Genomic DNA, 20,060 nt, shown 5'->3' with positions numbered 1-20,060 from the left:
TATCTACTGGATGAAACAATACTGCATAAATAGAAGAACTAACAAATAACCTCACCAATTTTAGCTTCAGAAAACATAGATATGTTTTCAGGAGGAACATTTTAAAAATACATTTGGAACATTGCTCAAACCAGATTCCTTTTCTTGAATTAGAAGAATGTGCCCTGGCCGGTTTGGCTCAGTGGTTGGAGCATCAGCCCGCGGTCCAGAGAGACCCGGGTTCGATTCCTACTAAGGGCATGTACCTCAGCTGCAGTTTGTCCCCGGCACTGGTTGGTCATGCGGGTGGCAGCCACTTGATGTGTCCCTTTCAGGTTGATGTTTTTCTCTCTCTCTCTCCCACTCTACCTGAACAAAAAAAAAAGGAAAAATGTCCTTGGGTGAGGATAAAAAAAAGAAAAGAAGAATGCTAAGTATGCAAGATGTAATGTCATTCTCCACCCCCAAGTTAGGGTACCATTACCAAGCTCTGAGTCAAGTTTAAGCAAATAATCATTAAGAAATAATCATGAAAAGAAATAAATTCATCTCTATCCAACTACTATCTCTGTGTTTTTCTTGAAGGTGCTTTTAGCTTTCCAATGCTAACCTAAGATATTTTGCCATTTGGTGTATTATTCCCTTTTGATAAATTTATAAGCTGTAAGGGCAATCTAAATATACCATGGCTGGTCAGAGAGTACATATGGGACTCCAAAAAAGCCTTCCATATTTTTTAGGCTTACTGGTGGCACTGCACAGCAACTGCAGACAGATCAACAGACTCTGCCACACATTAGTTTTGTGACCATAAATGAATTCCTTAACATCTTTGAACCACAGCTTGCTTATCTATGAAAAAGAAGCTCCAAAACTTAATAGGCTAGTTGTTAAGCTATACAATAACCACTATAAAATATGTAACATATAAGGCTGAAACTTCAATAAATGATTGAGACTGATTTACTTACTGTTGCAGCATCTACTGCTGCTAAATAACACTGAACAGTGGTGTCCAGCTTACACAGAAGAGCCTGTCTATAAACACATAAATAAACACACATACATAAAAATATTAAATGTTTAATATATAACATAAAACGTATACAAATTTATAAATAAACGTACATGTGTATATACAAACCCTATAGGGAGAAAAAACAACCTTTAACCTCTATCTCTTGTCAAAAGACTAAATGATTGTCTTTTCTTTTTTTTATTTTATTTTAGTTTAAAACAACAAACATTTATTATTTATGAGTTCTCATGATTCTGTGTGCTTGTTGGACAGTTGTTCTTTCTTTGGCCAGGATCTGCTGGAAGCTGAGTGGTCTAGGATATCTTCACTTACTGATAGTGGTCAGGCTGTTATTTGAGTGGCTTCTCAGCTAAGATGCCTTTTGTCTCTGCTCTACTAGGCCTTACTTTATTAACTCAAATTGTACTGGCTCTGCCCTTTCCTGCATAGCAAAGACCTCTAGTATCCTTCCATAGTCTTTTTCTTTTTTTGTAATTTATCTTTATTGTTGAATATATTACAGATGTTCCTCATTTTCCCCCTATTAACTCCTTCCTTCCCACTCCCATCCCCCTCCTGCCTTTTCCCACACTGTTGTCTGTGTCCATTGGCTATGCATATATACATATAAGTTCTTTGGTTTATCTTGTCCCACCCCCAACCCCCTTCCCTTTGAGGTTTGTCAGTCTAACAAACAAGTTGTACTTTTTTTTTTTGGCATGTGCCCCTAGCGGGAACTGAACCGGGGACTCTCTGGTCTGCAGGCCAATGCTCCAACCACTGAGCCAAACCAGCCAGGGCCAATTTGTACTTCTTAATCCCTTCACTCATTCCCCCAACCCTCATTCCATCTGGCAACCAACAAAATGTTCTCTGTATCTATGAGAATGCTTCTGTTCTGCTTGTTCATTTTGTTTGTAGATTCATTTGTTGATAAATATGTATTCATTGCTATTTTGTTTGTTCATATTTTTTATCTTTTTCTTCAAGAAGACCCTTCAACATTTCATATAATAATGATTTTGTGGTGATGAACTTCTTTAGCTTTTTTTTAATCTGGGAAAGTCTTTATATGGCCATCGATTCTAAATGACAGCTTTGCAGGACAGAGTAATCTTGGTTGTAGGTTCTTGCTTTTCATCACTCTGAATATTTCTTGCCACTCCCTTCTGGCCTGCAAAGTTTCTTTTGAGAAATCAGCTGACAGTCTTATGGGAACTCCCTTGTAGGTAACTAACTGCTTTTCTCTCTTTAAGATTCTCTCTTTGCCTTGAACCTTTTGCATTTTGATGATGATGTGTCTTGGTGTGGGCCTCTTGGGGTTCATCTTGTTTGGGACTCTTTGTGCTTCCTGGACTTGTATGTCTGTTTCCTTCTCCAAGTTAGGGAAGTTTTCTGCCATGATTGTTTCAAATAGGTTTTTAATTTCTTGTTTTCTCTCTTCTCCTTCTGGCACCCCCAAGATATGAATGTTGGTACACTTGAAGTTGTTCCAGAGGCTCCTTACACTATCCTTATTTTTTTGCATTTTTTTTTTCTTTTTGCTGTTCTGATTGGGTGTTTTTTGCTTCCTTATATTCCGAATCGACGGTTTGCTTATTGGCTTTACCTACTCTACTATTGAATCTGTGTAAATTATTTTTTATTTCAGTTAGTGACTCCCTCATTTCTCACTGCTCCTTTTTTATGCTTTTGAGGTTCTCACTAAGTTCATTGAGCATCCTTATAAGCAGTTTTGAACTCTGCATCTGTTAGGTTGCTTATCTCCATTTTGCTTAGTTCTTTTCCTAGAGTTTTGTTCTGTTCTTTTATTTGGACCCCATTTCTTTGTCTCCTCATTTTGGCTGCCTTCTTGTGCTTGTTTCTATGTATTACTTAATGAGAGGTATGGGGCTAGCTGAGACAAGATGCTGCTTGTTTGAAAGAATTTAGAAAAACCTGAAGCAGGATCCAACATAGGCCAATCCTATGGTAAAGCAACTGGCAACAGCTTGGGTGGGCCTGAAAGTTGGGTGGGGCAGGGCATCAGAAATGACCAGGGCTGGGCAAACAGTGTGAGCCAAGTTTCTGGAGTCCCAGATATGGCGGCTGTCTGCTGTCCCAGGGAAGGGCTCACCAAAGGAACAAAGGCCTCTGATAGCACGTCTGTCTAGGAGAAAACCACCTCTCCAGCCCTCGCTCCAATGCCAAACAACTCAGTTATTCCCCATATGTCTCTGGTGCCTTTCAAGATGCCTCCCCCATGCTGGAACCTGGGGAGTGCAAGTCTGAGTAAGTCTGTGCATGGGCCCTTTCAGAGGAGCTGCCTAGGGCTCCAGCTGCCTTAGCCTCCCTCAGTCTTAGTTCCTGCTGGTTTTTCCAGCCAGAAGTTATGGGGACTTCTCTTCCTGGCACTGGAACCCTAAGCTGGGCACCTGGTGTGGGACGGGGACCCCTCAGTCCTCAGGGAGGACCTTCCCAGCTGAGGTATCCTTCTAATTTTTTTCCACCACACATGGGTGTAGGACCAGCCCGTCATGCCTCTGCTCCTCCTACCAATCTTGATGTGGCTGATTCTTTAATTTCGTAGTTGTATGACTTCCATTCAGCTTGATTTCAGATGGTTTTGAATGATGGTTGTTCTGTAGTTTAGTTGTAACTTTGATGTGGTTGTGGGAGGAGGTAATACTGTGTTTACCTACCTGCCATCTTGACTAGAAGTCCTAAATGATTCTTATAGTGATTTTACTAGTGATCTACTAGATTGTTGCAGTCATTAAAAACAGCTAGATGTAAAATGATGTTTTACAAATAAAAAGGATTAAACCAAGAAACATTTTAGTCTTTGAGGGCCTTGAACTGTTTAAAAGGTAGATATAATATGAACTCAGATGACAATGAGGAAGCCTGAGGTGAGGAACAGAATGGATAAGCCCACTCTGATGGGATTTGAACAAAGATTTTCACAGGAGATAACTTAGAAGCTGGGTTTTGAGTAAGAAAGAGCTTGTCAGGCAAAAACAGTAAGGGAGTAAAGAGCAATTTTAGGATCAAAATATTGGTGATGTGGAATTAAATGAAAGATGGACATCATCTTCAATGACAAAATGGACGCTATTGAATTTATGCTGAATCTATGTAGATCCAAGATTTTAAAACTTTACAACAAGGCAATACATCATCGAGGTTCTGATGTCTATGAATATTTTCATTATCTGTGCATTCCTTTTCTCCAAAGGGTAGATAATTTGAAAGTTTAAAAATGCATCAAACTCATCAAGCTAAGTGAATAAAATACAAGCTTTAAACATATTAGTTCTAAGATTTATCAAATACTAGAAATAACTTTCAGTTCTCCTACTATGCAACTCTATTTTAGGATACAAGTGTTCTTGTTTTTTCTTCCTAGTGTTTTTCCTTTTCCTTTACCCCATTAAAGCAGGTGTTCATTGTAGGGGGTGGTAAGGAGAGGGAGGGTTGAAATCAGAAGCAGCTTGCAAAACACCTCTGCTTATGTTTCTAAAACCCTAAGCCCTTAGAAGAAATTGAAGAGGATAAAAAAGGGAGAAGAACAGTCTTCTTCAGAGACTGAGAAACTTGGTGAAGGAGAGAATAAGAATGAGGCTTCCCAAATGGGCGATGGGGTGGGGAGAGATTCCCTTGAACTAGACTAAGAAAGAGAGAGAATAATTTTCAGAGATGAATGATTTTGAGGCATGCCTAAGAAAATGAGGACCCAAACATTGCCTAAAGTTTCTCATAACCCATTATGTTTAGTTGCAAGTAACATAAACCCCAATTCAAACTGGCTAATCCCATAAAGGAAATTCATTGTTTACTTTCATATAAGTGCCAAAGGAGTGCCTCAGCAATGGTCTGATTCATGGTCTCATGATATTGCCAAGACTGTTCTTTACCCTATTTATTTATTCTGCCATCTAAAATGCTACTTCAGCCAGGCCAGTGTGGCTCAGTCGATTGAGTGTCGTCCGTGGACTGAGTGGTCCGGGTTGGATTCCTGGTCAGGGCACATGCCCCAGTTGTGGGCCTGATCCCCAGTAGGGGGCCTGATCCCCAGTAGGGGGCATGCAGGAGGCAGACAATTGATGTTTCTCTCTCACATTGATGTTTCTATCTCTCTAAAAATGATCAATAAAAACATATTTTTTAAAAAATAATTAAAGTGCTACTTCATTTGAAATTTGCAAGCCTCTATGGCCATAAAATGGCTCCAAGCTACTACTGCTCACAATGTAGTCTTTCTCACTTCATGCCCATGAAGAGGGTGGGTTTCTGTCTCAGAATCTAAGAGTCATGGAATTCACTCTGATTATACTGGATCAGGTTGCATAATCCTGCTGATGGAGGCCAAGGGAGAAGATTATGCTCATTGGTTTAAATAAGAACCCATCCCTGGAGTTCAGAGTCACCTTAGCTTCCACCAAAGCACCTGGGACACGAGGGTGAAGGTAACCATCTGAACTAAAATCTGAGCAGAGTAGCAAAGTGGAAGGGGTGAAAACCATGAAATGAGTAGAGAACAAACAAATGCCTACTACGCTGGAAAGATATAGCAGAAACTGACAGACTAGAAGGGGCAACTCAGAGGGGGCCATGGGTGTTGTAGCAGTAACTTAGTAGGAGGCAGGACCAAACAACCTGTAGGTTGTCTTGTCACTGTGTAGGGACACAGGACTGTGAGATAATTCTGCAGATGGTTGACGTAGTTAGGAAGAAAAGCACTAAGAGGTTACATTTGCTGTCAGTTGGACAGCTGAGCTATAGAAAAACAAATCTTTATCAATAATGGCTTGTTCAGGTACTAGTGACAAAATCCCCAGCTTTGACCATTTCTCAAGACCTAATATTTAGTGACTCAGGTATGATTACTGGGCCTTATCCTGCATTACTCCTTGGTTTTTTATGTTCCAATAGTCTCGGGATCTAGTACCTCCGCCATGATCCAGAACTCACAGCATACTCCTAAATTAGAGCTTTTCCTGTCAAACCTCTTTGACCATCCACAACTTTTTATGCCATAGATGGTCAAAGAGGTTTGACAAGAAAAAGTGTTTTGCAGTGTTACCACTGGACTCAGATGTCAGAAAAATAAAACTGATTGTTAGAAAAATAAGTCATGGAAAGAGATCTAGTCCAACTAGAATATTCAACTTGGAAATAGTAAAGTTTTGTCATTTCTCTGCAAGTCTTTTTATTGTATATTTTGTCTAAAATCTGTTAGTTTTAGATGTAGCATTATGCTTGTGATAATCAAAGGCATGTTAAAGAAAGATGTGGGTAATAGTCTAAAAAGAAATGTACACAAGAAAATATATGACGGTGTACATGATGTGAAGGGACTAAAGCTCAGACTAATAAACCGGAAGGGCACTTGTTAATACAGAGGGTTTGTGAGGTGAGAGAAAGAAAATAACTCAGCTGGGAGCTTATAAAGAAAAATGGAGAAGGTTAGAGTCAGCAGCTGAATTTCAGCAAAATGCATTTTGTGCCGATTCATCTAAATCAGCTCTTTGAGGTATGTTTACTAGGCACTCCTTAATCCTGAGACTTTGATGCTTACAAGTAAAGAAAAGATAGATTAATGACCCCCCAAATGTCTGCAGACTATATTTCTAACAGTTGATTTTTTTTTTCAGACATCTGGGTCCAGCATTTAACACTGCCAAACACTTTTCACATGTGCAAAGATTATTGGTTCCCAAATTGGAAAGGTTTCTAGATAGTAGAGACCTAAATTCATAGACCTATCACTGGCCATTCTCTTTACTTGCCACTCTTTATTTTTTATTGCTCCTTTATTACTGGGAGTTGGAACACAGTAATGGGTTACTTTAAAGGAGATGGGATGTGTAAGCTTTGGGATATTAAGGTTTACTGCAACCTGCCAACACTATTCTACTGGAGAGTTTTGCTTTATGACCTTACCTTCATGGTGAGAGACATGATTAGAATTTAGAAAGCTAGAGAATCAAAGCAAGGCAACATTTATTTTGAGAACCTAGGACATGACTTAGCAACTTCAGCATAGTTAAAATACAACACCAAGATACAATGCTGTAAATATGTTTGCTGGCAAGTTACAATGCTTGATTTGAACTTATTTGGCTAGTGAGAATTTCAGGGGGGGCTCATGAAGTCATTAGAAAGACAGTAGTGTCTGGTTGGGTCTTTAGGACAGTCATAAAAGAAAAGAGATGTTTTCAGTTCCCTCGCTTTCTTATCTTATTTCTCTGGCTCTCCAAGAGGAGTACTCTGATTGGTTCATTTTGGCTCAGGTAACATCCTCTGAACTGTGCATCAGATCACTAAGAAATGTTTTAAAAATAAATATTTCCCATGCTCTATCCCCCAAGGTTCTAATATACTTGGTACAGGGCAGGGCTCAGGATCATTTTAGTTTTTACTAGCTCACCAGGTAAATCCCATGAGTAGCTTGACCAATCAACTGTGTGACCATAGGTGATGTGACTGATGGTCTTCCCCAAAACCACGTGTTTGGAATGGGGAGAGGAGAAGTTCCTGTAAAGGAGGATGTTCTTCCTACTAGTTTTCATGTCCAGACAAAACAATAGCTGTTCACAATATTATATGTAGAGATTGGAAATGCTAGATCATTAGAATAGAATATTTTAAGGAGGTATCAGAGCATCTAAAGCAAATATCATGGCCTAAGCTACTGAAAACAAAATACACTGTAACTGCTTGTCTAGCCTGAAATTACATTATCGTGAACTAACAAAGAAGAAAATGCAGAGCTACAGTAGCACTGGATTATTCTAAAGGAAGCTATACCTTGCAAATTCAAGGGCAGATTCCATCGATACACTCAACATGCTTAAGAAATACATAGACAATTATATATGTAAACATTTTGTGGATTGCTTAATAAGCTTATCATTTTGTACACATATAGAGCCCCCTCCACCCACACACAGTAAGGCAGACACATGCATTTGCCACTTGACCTAGCCCTACAATCATATCCTGCAGTTATACCAACAGTGACACCTTAAAAAAACGCAAGGTTTGGATAAAAGTGTGTGTGTATGTATGTGTCTCTCTGTGTGTATACTTTATCATACCTAATAATACTGAGTATCTATGATGTCCCATGAACTCTTTTAGGTATATTATTTTGATTTTCATAGCAATACTATAAGACAGATATTAGTATTCCATTCATTGTGGAGAAAACTTAGGCTTTGATAGGTTAAGGAACTTTCTCAAGGTCACACAAGAAGTGGCTGATCCTAGATTCAAAATAAGCTTTGAGTGGGTTCAAAAACTGTGGTTCTTTCCACTGTTTATATAAACCTATGTTAGTTTCATAAATTTTATAATACCTTCCACCAAGCCAATATAACTCTGTTCAAAACTCATATACATTAAATAAATTTTTTGTTTATTTCTAAATATACACTTATGTTTTAATGGTATCTAGGTACTTTTATACATATACATATGCATATATAAACAATTCAAATATACGCTAATGGGGTATGTACAAAATTTGGAATTGACTTAAGAAACTTCTATATTTAAAAATTATTTAACTAAACTAGAATAAGATTGTGCTACAGATGACCATATAAAAACTGAAACCAAATCAAACATCATTGGGACTCTGGCCTTTTATTCCTGTTGTTATTAACCAAAAATGGCTAAAGATCCTAAAAAAACCAAAAAATAAATCAGAAATTTAGAAATCCAAAGCCTCTACATTATTTGAAGTAATAAACCCTTAATTCCATTTAAATTTAGAAATTTTCATCTGTATGAAAATTGAATAATGTGAGAGAAACAAAGTGAGTATGATTTAGACATCCAATGACATTCTAATTAATTTGGTATTTAGATGAACATGGAGAGTACATCAGTAGACAACTTTAATGAGTCATTTCTTTTTATTTATTTATTTTTTCTTCTTTATTAATTTTAGAGAGCGAAGTTGGGAGAGATAGAAACATCGATGAGAGAGAACATTGATTGGCTACCCCTGCATGCCCCACACTGGGGATTTGGCCCACAACCTGGGCATGTGCCCCGACTGGGAATCAAACTGGCGACCTCTTGGTGCAAGGTTTGACGCTCAACCACTGAGCCACACCAGCTGGGCAACGAGTCATTTCTTACTTGGCAGTTCACAAATACTGTTTTCAAAATTCCCGTGTTACTCCCTTTATACCCAAAAACTTGGTTCATCTATAGGAATTTACAGGGTGCAATAAATCAGTCACTTTTCTCTACTTTATAAATCTGTTCATTTTAGCATGGGTTAAGTAATAAGTAACATAAATCAATGATTTATATTTGGGAAGATAGCTCAGATCTTTGATTATTATTTTTTAATTGTAAAAGAATATCCTTGACTTGTCAGACAGAACACTAAAATAGTATCATATGGCCATACATTCTGCAGCTGTCAGGAAGGCACTCCATTCTTTCTGTTTTGGAGGCTGGGGACAGGCATGGGAGGAGGTGGCAGAGAGTCAGACAGACTCTTCAGTGTCTCTGCTAAATTGTAATCATGCATGTTGGTCAGGGTTATGAAGGCATGATGAATCTATTATCCATGCTGGGTCAACTAGCTTCTCTTGATATAAATCATATTAGAGGTATATAACCTATTAACTTCATACATGGATAATAGATAAATCATTCAGAGTCATGGACTTTATACTCAGCTACCTTTGTTAATGTCATAAGAGCCCAGCATATCAGAAACGCTTGAAATAGCACAGTTATTCATCTCTGGGTAGGCCAATATTATGTTAATGAAAGGAATTTATTGGATTATAGTCTAGGTCTCTTTGACTCCTTTACTGTCTCTGGCATTTTCCCATCCTAAAAAACAGTGGACTTTGTTCTTCTAACATTCTTAACATATTTTAAATCATCTCCTACATCACCACTTCAGAACTTAGCCATTAGTTATATGTCTTAAATGGCATACCTGCATCATCTCCTGAATTCTATGGAGCGTATACCCAATATTGTAGCCATTGTGATCTTTTTGAAATACAAATATGATTGTCACTTTTATGCTTAAAACTCTTCAAAGGCTCTCCATTGCCTTCATGATAAAATTGAAACCCTTCTGTTTGCTAACCAAGGCATCTATGTTCTCAGCCCTCTCCATCTCTCTAGCCTGGTCCCTCTGTCTGAGTCCTATCCATAACTCAAAGTGCAGTCACTCTGAACTACATGCATGTTGCTTTTCCATGGGCCCTTGAACATTTGTACCTGCTATTCCCTGTTTGAGAGGCAGGCTTTCTCCACTCCATTTCCCCATAGCTAGCTTCCTCTCATCTTTCATAAGCTAGCTCAGGTGTAATGCCTCAGGGAAGTACTCCATTCTGGGCCGGGTATCCTCAGTACTCTGTTCTTCTTTATGGTTTCTGCCTATTGACTTCTCAGTGCCCTTTATGAGACTCTAAAATTCTACAAAACAAGGACTGTGACTAGTGACTTTGTTCATTAAGTGCTCAACAGACAAAGGTATATAAAATATTTGTGGGATTCACCATATGTAGCAAGTGGCCAATGACATACAGGAGTAGTCATCCTCTTGCCCTCAAATTGCCCAGTGGCTTTCCCTTTTGTTTTTATGTCATCAAGTTAATAAAAAGAACATTATAATAAAATTCCTTCTATCAAAAATGTATAGGTTGTCAGAAAAGACAGATTTTATTCATTGTTTAAGAAGTTTTCTGTTTGTGTTAATTTATGAAAGGGTACCTTACCCAAGAGGGGAAGTCAAGGAAAGCTTCTTGGAGGAAATGACACTTGAACTTAATTCTGAGGGCAGTCTAAACCAGTGGCAATGAGCTTAGGTTCTAGTATCTGTTGGGCATGGAGCTGAATCCTAGCTCCATTCCTTACTAACACTAGCACTTTTGACAAGTGATTTAATTTCTGAGCTTCAGTGTCCTAATATTTAACAGGGATTTAGCAATATCCATCTTATAAGGGTGTTACAAAATGTCATGCATGTGATGAGTTTGTTACTAGATTAAATGTTATAGAGATTAGGAAAAGTGTAAGCTATAAATGCATATAGCAATGATCAAACTTCTTCATCATTGGATGTCTGACATCTAATAAAGTAACTGAAAAGAAAGAGAAAAAGCTGGTATAAAATAAGTTATTGCTAGATTAATGTAAATTGTTTATTGAGACTTGGAAGCTATTGTTTTTAATAAGCTTCTGTAATGATTCTGACAAATAACACTTGTGAGAACCACCATGTTAACACAAAGAAAATTTTAACAATAGCAGCTATGCAAGCTATTCTGAATCTTTATAGTAACTCATTTAATCATCACAAGGGTTCTAGGAGGTAATTACAACATCTTCAGCCACATTTTCAAATGTGGAAATTGAGGCACAGAAAGGTTAAGTATTCAGTTCCAAGTAACTGAACCAGTAAGTGATAGATCTAGGGTTCAAAAGCAGACCATGAGTCTCTACCTCACTGTACTTGCAAAGGTAGGGCACAGGCATAATCCATTTGTGAACCAAATAGTCACTGAGTATATACTACATTCCAGACATATTTGGGGGTGAGCTAAATATATATATTCAAATATATATTTGAATTACATAGGGATAGATCTTAACATTGTGAACAATAAATAAATACATAACATACATTTCAGATATTGGTAAATGCAATGGAAAGTAAAGCTATGGAAAGAAAAAAATGTGATTGGGATGCTAATGCTAATTTAAATGGGGTGCAAAGGGGAGATTATTTTGAGTAGGAGACATTTGAGTAGATATTTAAATAATAAAAAGACCAAGTCATAAAAAGATCAAAGGAGAGATTTTTCCATGCAGATAAAATAATATATAGAAAGGCCTAGAAGTGAGAAAAGCTTGGCTTTTTTGAGGAATGATAAGAAATTAAGTATGGCTAGAATAAAATATATTCAAGGAGTTGGTGGTTGGTGATGGCATCATGTTAGAGAGAGAAGTATGGGTCATATTGTATAAAGCCTTGTATGTGATGATGATGAGTGTATTAATCACCTCTTGGAGGGTTTTAAGAATAAAAGTGGTATGATCTGGTTTATATGTTTTAAAAGATTACTCTGGCTACTTTGAGGAGAAAAGTGGTCCAGGCATGAGATGATATTGGTTTGGATCAGGATTCAGCAGAGCAGGTGGTAAGTTGTGATTGATTTTGAAATATATTTTTATGGTTATACCAGTAGGGCTTGCTCTGGATGCTGAGGGAAAACGTACAATTAAGCAAGATGCCTAGATGATTTTTTTTTGCCTGAATAATAATTTTTTAAAAAATGACAGGACAAATTAGTTAAGATGAAGAATATTAGGCTAGAAGCAGCTTTGGCCCTGAGGGTAGAGAGTGCAGGGAAATCATAAATTCTAGTGGGAACACACCAAAGATGCCAATTGGACAGTTAGCTGTCCACATTTGGAGTGTAGGGGAGGTCACCAGCTTTGGAAATGACCAGCTGGTAGCTGGTATGGAAAGCCATGGGTCTGCATGAGATCATCTGGGGAACGAGGAGAGATGAATGAGGTCTGTGCACTGGATTTCTAGAGTGCTCAGCATTTAGAGTTGGAGCCAGCAAGTAGACTGAAAAAGGGCACTGATGAGGTAGTGAGTAAACAGGAGAGTGTTTTGTCCTGCAAGCCCAGAAACGAACACCTCTGAGGAAAGAGGCAGAGACTGCGGCATCAAATGCTGCTGAGAAATCAGTCCGAGCTGAGAACTGATACTTGTATTGAGCAATATGGAACCTGGCGTGACTTTGATAGGGATGACTTTAGGACTATTGTGGGGATGCAAACATGAAGTAGGTTAAAATAAGAAAATGAGGTAATGAAGTAGAGTTAATAAAAACAGACAATTTTCTTAGTTATTTGGTAAAGCGAAATAGAATAATAAGATAGGAGGAAAACGTCAGGTCAAGGGACTGTATTATTTTTGAAGATGAGAGATGTTATATCATGTCTGTATTAAACTTATCCAGGAAAAAGTGAGAGAGAAACTGATATTCTAGGAGAGAGAAGAGAAAACTGCAGAGGCAAAGTCTTTAAATGGATGAGAAGTTACAATGTCCATGTCACCAGTGAAGAGCTGACTCTGGAAATAAACAGGGAAAAGTCCTACCTTGCAACAGGGAGCGTACACCTAGCAGACCTGGTGGTAGGAAAGTGAGGTGGTTTTCATCTGAATGTTTGCATTTTCCCTAGGACATATGGAGAGAGGTCAACAGGTGAGCCTGAAGATGAGGGGCAGGGGTTAGAGATCCGAGGAGCGCAAATAAGATGCGAAATTGTTTTCCTAGGTTACGAGAAAGCAATTTTTCTAAAGAAATGTATAAAAATTGCTAAGATGTTTTGAGGGTCCATTTGAAATCAATATTATAATTTTAAAGTGAGACGAGTGAGCATTTCTGCAGCCCGGTTCAGTTGCCCAGGTGCTGGCATGGAGAAAGGAGGAAGGTGTTGGTTTCATCATGGTAGATTAACCAGAGATGAGGTTTGGTTGGACGAACACAAAGAGAGAGAGAGTATGAAAAATGTTGAGTGTATGAGAAGAATTGGAATATATGCTAAGTGAGGAGGAAAGGGAGGGCGTGACGAAGGGTGAAACCTGAAGGGAAATGGTGGAGCCAATGATTCGAGGTCCCAGTGGGGATGCAGAACTTTGGAGCTGGAGTATTAGAATAAATGCTACACACACAGAGGAGATGTTCAGAGAAGATGATGCTTAACATAGACATTTTGGGAGAGGGGTGCAATGAATGGCAATGGCAAGATATAGAGTATAACCGAAATCCCTAGGGCAGGGAGCAAGGGAGATGAGAGGACAGGCCAGACCATGAAGGAAGGAAGTGTCAGAACCCAGGCTGGAATACACAATAGTCAGACTCCTCCTGAATGCTGTACCTCACAACATCAGCTTCTAATTGTTTTTTGACCTATAAAACCAGGGTAACTAAATAGTGGTACATTCAAGATGTTTATACGAGTGGAGTGTGGGGAGAGAAGGGTTGGTCTCATGAGTTTGAGATCTGTGCAAACATGGCCCTGTGTGTAGAAGGCCCCACACTTGTTTTTTTTTGTTTTTTGTTTTTCAAACTATAAGAGAAAGAAAGTCACAGAGATAGAAGTGAGCCATAGAAGAAATGGACTCAGAATCAAGTCACAGAAAAAGGAGGGCTCTTGGAGCTTAGAGGGTAGTGGTGGGAGAAAAAGAGAGACAGGTGTACATGCCTTGAGAGATGAAAGAGGGCAGAAAGGTTTGGAAGTGCTGAGGGTGGGGTGGGAGAGTCTCTTGGGGAAGAAGGGGGTGGGGAAAAGTGCAGGCATGCTCCTCAGACAGAGCCACCCACACTCGGTTTAATCTCTGCTGTTCCCATCTTTTCTTATTGTTTTTTTAAACCAGGGTACTACATTTTCATTTTTCACTGTGCTCCACAAATTATATAGCCAGTCTGGAGAGAAGATCAGTGATTTAGAAGGAGAAATGTGTTCTCCATTCTTTTTTGGGCAAATTTTCCATAAGCTTCGTTTTTCTCCATTTAGCATGCCATTAAAATTTTATCAGAGTTCATAATGTATGTTTTAAAATATTCATCTGTGAAACACTTAAATTTCAATGTAAATTTCCTTTTAAAACCACTTGCACTAAAAAATTAGACAGAATGATAAATTCCCTGACTCAGGAAAGTAAAAAATAAAAAAAAATAATAATAAATTTAAGTGTAGGCCTGGAATGTAAATTTATACTTGAATGATAGCTTAGGAAATATACTTTCATTTTTATTTATTATAAATGTAATATATTTTTAAGGAACACTTAGGAAATAAATATAATTAAAATGATGTAATAGAAAAATCATCCAAAAAATCTTCAACAAGAGTTAACCACTCTTAACATTTGGTGTGTACCCTTTTGATACTATTATAATGAACCTAGTTATTAGTAGCTGGGAAGGAGCAAAGAGAAGGCAAAATTTTATAGCATGCCATTTGTGCAGCTTTGCTAGAAAGCTACAATTTAGACACATGTCCAGTAAAGTCTGGGTGAAATAGGGAAGGCACTTGCCTGTCAGTCACACCGGGAAACAGGTCATTGGCCAGAGTAGGCATGGCCACAGCAAGCACAGGAAGATTTGAGATACATAAGCTCATAAACAAAGGTGGTCTCTCTCTTGCTCTTCCTCTCTTGCCCATTGGTTCACACTCTTGACCTGTGGAGGTCTCACACGCTTGCATTTGCCCACGTGACCCACAGCCATGTGGACCCCCCACACACAAAATTAATATAACTAGTATGATGCTGTGCCAGACCCAGCTCCACCATGGAACAGAAACTTTGATATGGCTTTGCTTTCAGCTCTGCTGAATCCCCAGCTGTACCTCTTCCAGGACTGGATTAAGGAATATGGAACTTTGCAAACCCAGGATGTACGTCTATGCAAATAAAAGTCACTCATTCTTGCATGTGAGTCTCAACATTCTCTTTCTTAAGATATTATAAGGACCCAACCCCCAGCACTAAGTGGGGAAAGGGATCCCCCACTCCCACCAGTGGATCCCCCACTTCTACTGATAACACTTCTAGGCTTTGTGTATATATTTATAAATGTATATTTTACATGTATACCTTTGTGTTTATTGGATTATATTTTAAACACCATTTTAAAACTTAATGTTTAATTTAATAATATATTTAACAATATAGTCTACTTACATCTCTATCCTTAAAATTAAATACTGAAAAATATTACGGTATAATTTAATATGACTTTCTATTTATATAGTCCTATAATGTATTATTCAATACTTACCTTTTTAATTCTTCACTATTATAAATAATAGAAATATAAACACTCTTTGTATATTAGTATAATTCAATAAGGACAATTTTAGGTTTAAAAAGTGTGCCCATTTTAATACTTTGGATACATTGTTCCAAATTGTTCATTTACAATTGCACCAATTTCCAGGCTCACTAAATTGCAGTAAAAATTGACCTTCCTTCTACATTTTTTTGCCAATCAGGTAGATAAAAAGTGTTTAGCATCATTGTTTTCTTTGATTATTAATAAGGTTAAACAGGTTTCTGTTTGTTATCAGCCCTTTCTTTTTAAAATTTTTTTCTTTATTGATGTTAGAGAGAGAGGAAGGGAGAGAGAGAGAGAGATAGAAACATCGATGGGAGAGAACATCGATTGGCTGTCTCCTGCATGTACCCTACCTGGGCATGTGCCCTGACCAGGAATGGAACTGGTGACCTCTTGGTGCATGGGTGATCCTCAATCACTGAGCCACACTGTTCTGGCTCAGCCCTTTCTTTTTTTATGAATATCCTATTAATGCTTTTTGGTCATATTTTTTTGTAGGTGGTCTTTGCCCTTTCTCTTACTGTTTTGTAAAATATCTTTACATACTAGGATTGTGTTGCACAGAATTTCCCTAATTTGTCAAAGACTTGCCAAGTCCCTAACAGCATATTTTCAGAGATCTGCAGAGTTGCTGTGGTTTTCTCTATAGGGATGCTTTTAAAATCCATCACTTGTGTTTTGTTTTTGTTTTTTTTTAAAGTTAAAAATGTATGGTGATGGTAGTTATAAAGACAGTGTTAATATCACATAAATAAAAATATTTTTAATGTATCTAAAATGTATGGCAAAACATTAATAATGAAAACAATAGGAAAAAATACTGCACTAGCTCACTGAACATTTCTGTCTTTCCCATTTGTTTCTCCAAATCCTGGCAATGCAATCTATATGCTGAATGTTCTGGTTATTTGGTCTGTTTGTCCCCAGGCCTTCCTCTGCAAGAATTTCATTAATATCCTCATTGTGAGCCTGGTTGGAAACTTCCAGGGTCTAATATACAACTGTGTAATTTTGCAAGACAACCCTTTAGGAAGCAGAATGTGAAAAGCAAGATTGGGGCTTTGGATTATTAGATTTTACTTACCCTTTCCAAAGTAATTTCTTCAAATTCATATTCAATTTCTGTCCCATTGACCTGTAAATAGGAAAAAAAGAGAACGATTAACTACATACTGAGGTAGAGACAGCTTCATTTGAAATAACATTTGGGGGTTAAGTTTTATTCTGGCTATGAATAAACCACACTTTCATGATGTGTGATTGTATGTTTTTATCTAAACAGAATATAATCCAAGCTATTCTAAAATATATGACTGAGACTCTATTAAAAAAATCAAAGCTTATTGAATCCCTTAGAATATCACAATATTTGGGGGAGAGAGAACAATACAAAACATGCACTGTAAATTTATAAAGAATAAACCATGTAGCAGAATGTTACAGTTATAAGGGAAAATTTTTCCTAATATATTTTAAAATTTCTACAAATGAACACTAATATATGACCTTAAAAATGGGTTTTAAGGGCAGCACAAAAGCATGTCATCTTTTGATTTAAAAAATATCATTAAGAATGACCATGTCACATAAGAAATGGCTTCTCTTTATTGGCTTAAGCTCAAGTAATCCATCCCTATTATCCTCTTGTTATATTTATTAGAAAGCCCTGGATCATGTGACCATGCCCATGTACTTTAGTTGCAATAAGAAAATGGCAAAGCAGGACATGGTTGAAGTTCTTAATGAGACAATGCTTTAACCATCCAACCAGCCCCTGAATTGATCTGAACTTACAGAAAGAAATACATTTTAAATATAGCCAGGCAATTTATAACATATGCCTTGGATTTCAACAAACATGCATACAGGATATATAAAGAGCAGCTTTAAAATAATCCAACAAATATTCAATTCCCATTCTTATCTATCAGAGTCCTTCTGAGCCAGGCAAAACCTCTGAGCTAATACATTCTCGAATTGCGAGTTTCTTTTTTCTTACGTGTGTCTCGGCAACATCAGTAGCATTTAGGGATCAGCAAGACTAATTTTTAACTATAAAACCATCATTGTTGTAGAGTTAAAACTTCGATTGACTTTGCCTTCTTTAGAAGAACTTAAACATAGTGTTTGCAGATTGAAATTCTATGGAGGCAAGGATTAGATAGTCTAACAGAGAGTCTGGGAAGAAAAAAATTGATGGAAAAAAAAGAGTGAATGAATGAATGGCTGAACTAAGTGATTCATTCACATATCTGACTTAAAAATACAGCTATTTGTGACTTCTCTTTCTTAGGGAATTGGGATGTAGTAACATCAACTGAAGGTGTAATTATAACCATAATCAGCAAATACAAAGACTCACAATAGACTTTATTTATGTGTGTCCACCAGCCACTTAGAGCATGTTTTTGATTTTCTAATTACATGAGCTAATTGGTGAATCACATTTTATTGTTTTACCACATTACCAAACAGCCCTAAACCAAATTTGATTTTCTGGGCTTCAGCAACTTAATGACTCATAAAGAGGACTTGATGAGGTTAGAAAGCTTTAGCAGCTCTACGGAGGTTTTTGTTCTTCACGTGTAAAAATATAAAACAAAACTCAAATTCCCTGTATGTGTGTTTTCATATTCATTCTTTTTGTTTGTTTTTATAACTTTGTTGAATTAATAGAGGGAGGGCAGAAAGAGAAGGCTGAATGAAAGTGGTGTGTTTAAATTCTCTCAGCATGGCTCCTTGAAGTTTTTCTTTGCTTCAGTGTTTCTCTAGAGTGAAGCCCTCACATTGTTGAAGTGCAGCAAACTGGTAAGGAGGAAATGACTTCAAAGAGAAGAAAACAAGCTTCTGATATTACAATCTAAAGGCTCAGTGTGAAGGAAATTCTGTTAGGTAGTGCTTAAAAGACAAATACATTTTAGTGGCACATACTGCATAGTTGAGGTCTACGAAAATCTTTGCTTATATATTTCCTTTGTTTTTAAAACATTTTAAATATATTTTTATTGATGTTTAGAGAGAGGGAAAGGGGAGGGAGAGAGAGAATAATTGATGAGAGAGAAACATTGATTGGCTGCCTCCTTCATGCCCCACGCTGGGGATTCAGCCCACAACCCGGGCATGTGCCCTGACTTGGAATTGAACTGGGATGTCTTAGTGCATGGGTCGATGCTCCACCACTGCGCCACACTAGCTAGGCTACATTTCTATGATCATACATATTGACTTTTAGATCCTAGAAGTATTAGATATAAATATCCTAATTAGTGTTCAGATGTTTTCTGGTCAGTTCAATGAACTATTACAGGCTTGTCCAGTATTTACTTCATGGGTCTTCTAGTTTTCAACACAAGAAAGTAACATCATTTACCTAATTGAATAGTATCCAGGATGTTTTCATATAAAGGGACAATGCCATCCGGGTTCAGATGTAACCTTGTTTTGTTGTTTTTGTTGTTGTTGTTGTTTTTTAAAAAAGCATCCATGACAACAGAATTTAGTAAAATTATAAAGATGTGAAAGGTTTTCAGCATAGGTAAAGCAATAATTCAACCTTTAGTTGAGGAACATTTAAAACATGCTATCATAAGAGCCAGTGTGGGAGTTCAGGAAAGACATTTAAGAGGTCCTAATGTTTATTCTTTCATTACTAGAAGAGCATGATCTATGTTCTGCCTAAGGACCCCTAAGACAAGAATTCCTACAACCTTCCTTGGCAAAGACTTTGGAGGAAAAAATAAGAAAGAAGAACTAACAATACCTCCATTTAAGACATTAATAAAAATTTGTGCCTCTTCAAACGAGTACACCAATTCAATATTCTTTAAATATGTTTCCACATTTATTTAAAGCAGTGGTTGTTTATTAAGTGGTAAAGAGCCAAGAGGTATGAACAGTAATTCCTCCTCACCATAATTTTATGTATTCTCAACAAAACAAAAGAACCTCCATCATCTGGGGATTTTACAATTTAGTGTTTGAATTTGTTTGGTGGTCTTACTCTACTCATCAATTTATCAATTTATGCCTTTCAATTCACAAAATTCTCTTCCTAAAACGAGTTCTACCAATTTTTTTTTATTTTGCTATTCTTGACCAGTAATGTTTCCCCTGGTATTTAAGTACCTGAGTAATGTTTAACGCCCCTACAGTGTGGGGCCTGGGCAGCTGCAGTT

The 20,060-nt window shown here is 37.4% G+C and overlaps 1 protein-coding gene across 4 annotated transcripts in view; it reads right to left on the bottom strand.

The window, feature by feature from the left end:
• The window catches only part of DLG2 (discs large MAGUK scaffold protein 2), a 1,351,614-nt gene that overhangs the window by 604,743 nt on the left and 726,811 nt on the right, over positions 1–20,060 (bottom strand). For all 4 annotated transcript variants that reach the window (XM_036258408.1, XM_036258403.1, XM_036258404.1 and 1 more), the window contains one exon: positions 16,970–17,020. In XM_036258408.1, the coding sequence (XP_036114301.1) occupies positions 16,970–17,020 (51 nt within the window). The remainder of the gene's footprint in view (positions 1–16,969; positions 17,021–20,060) is intronic.

The sequence above is a fragment of the Molossus molossus genome, unplaced genomic scaffold (genome assembly GCF_014108415.1).
Source record: "Molossus molossus isolate mMolMol1 unplaced genomic scaffold, mMolMol1.p scaffold_m16_p_13, whole genome shotgun sequence".
NCBI lineage: Eukaryota > Metazoa > Chordata > Mammalia > Chiroptera > Molossidae > Molossus > Molossus molossus.
This window is presented reverse-complemented; position numbering and strand designations above follow the sequence as displayed.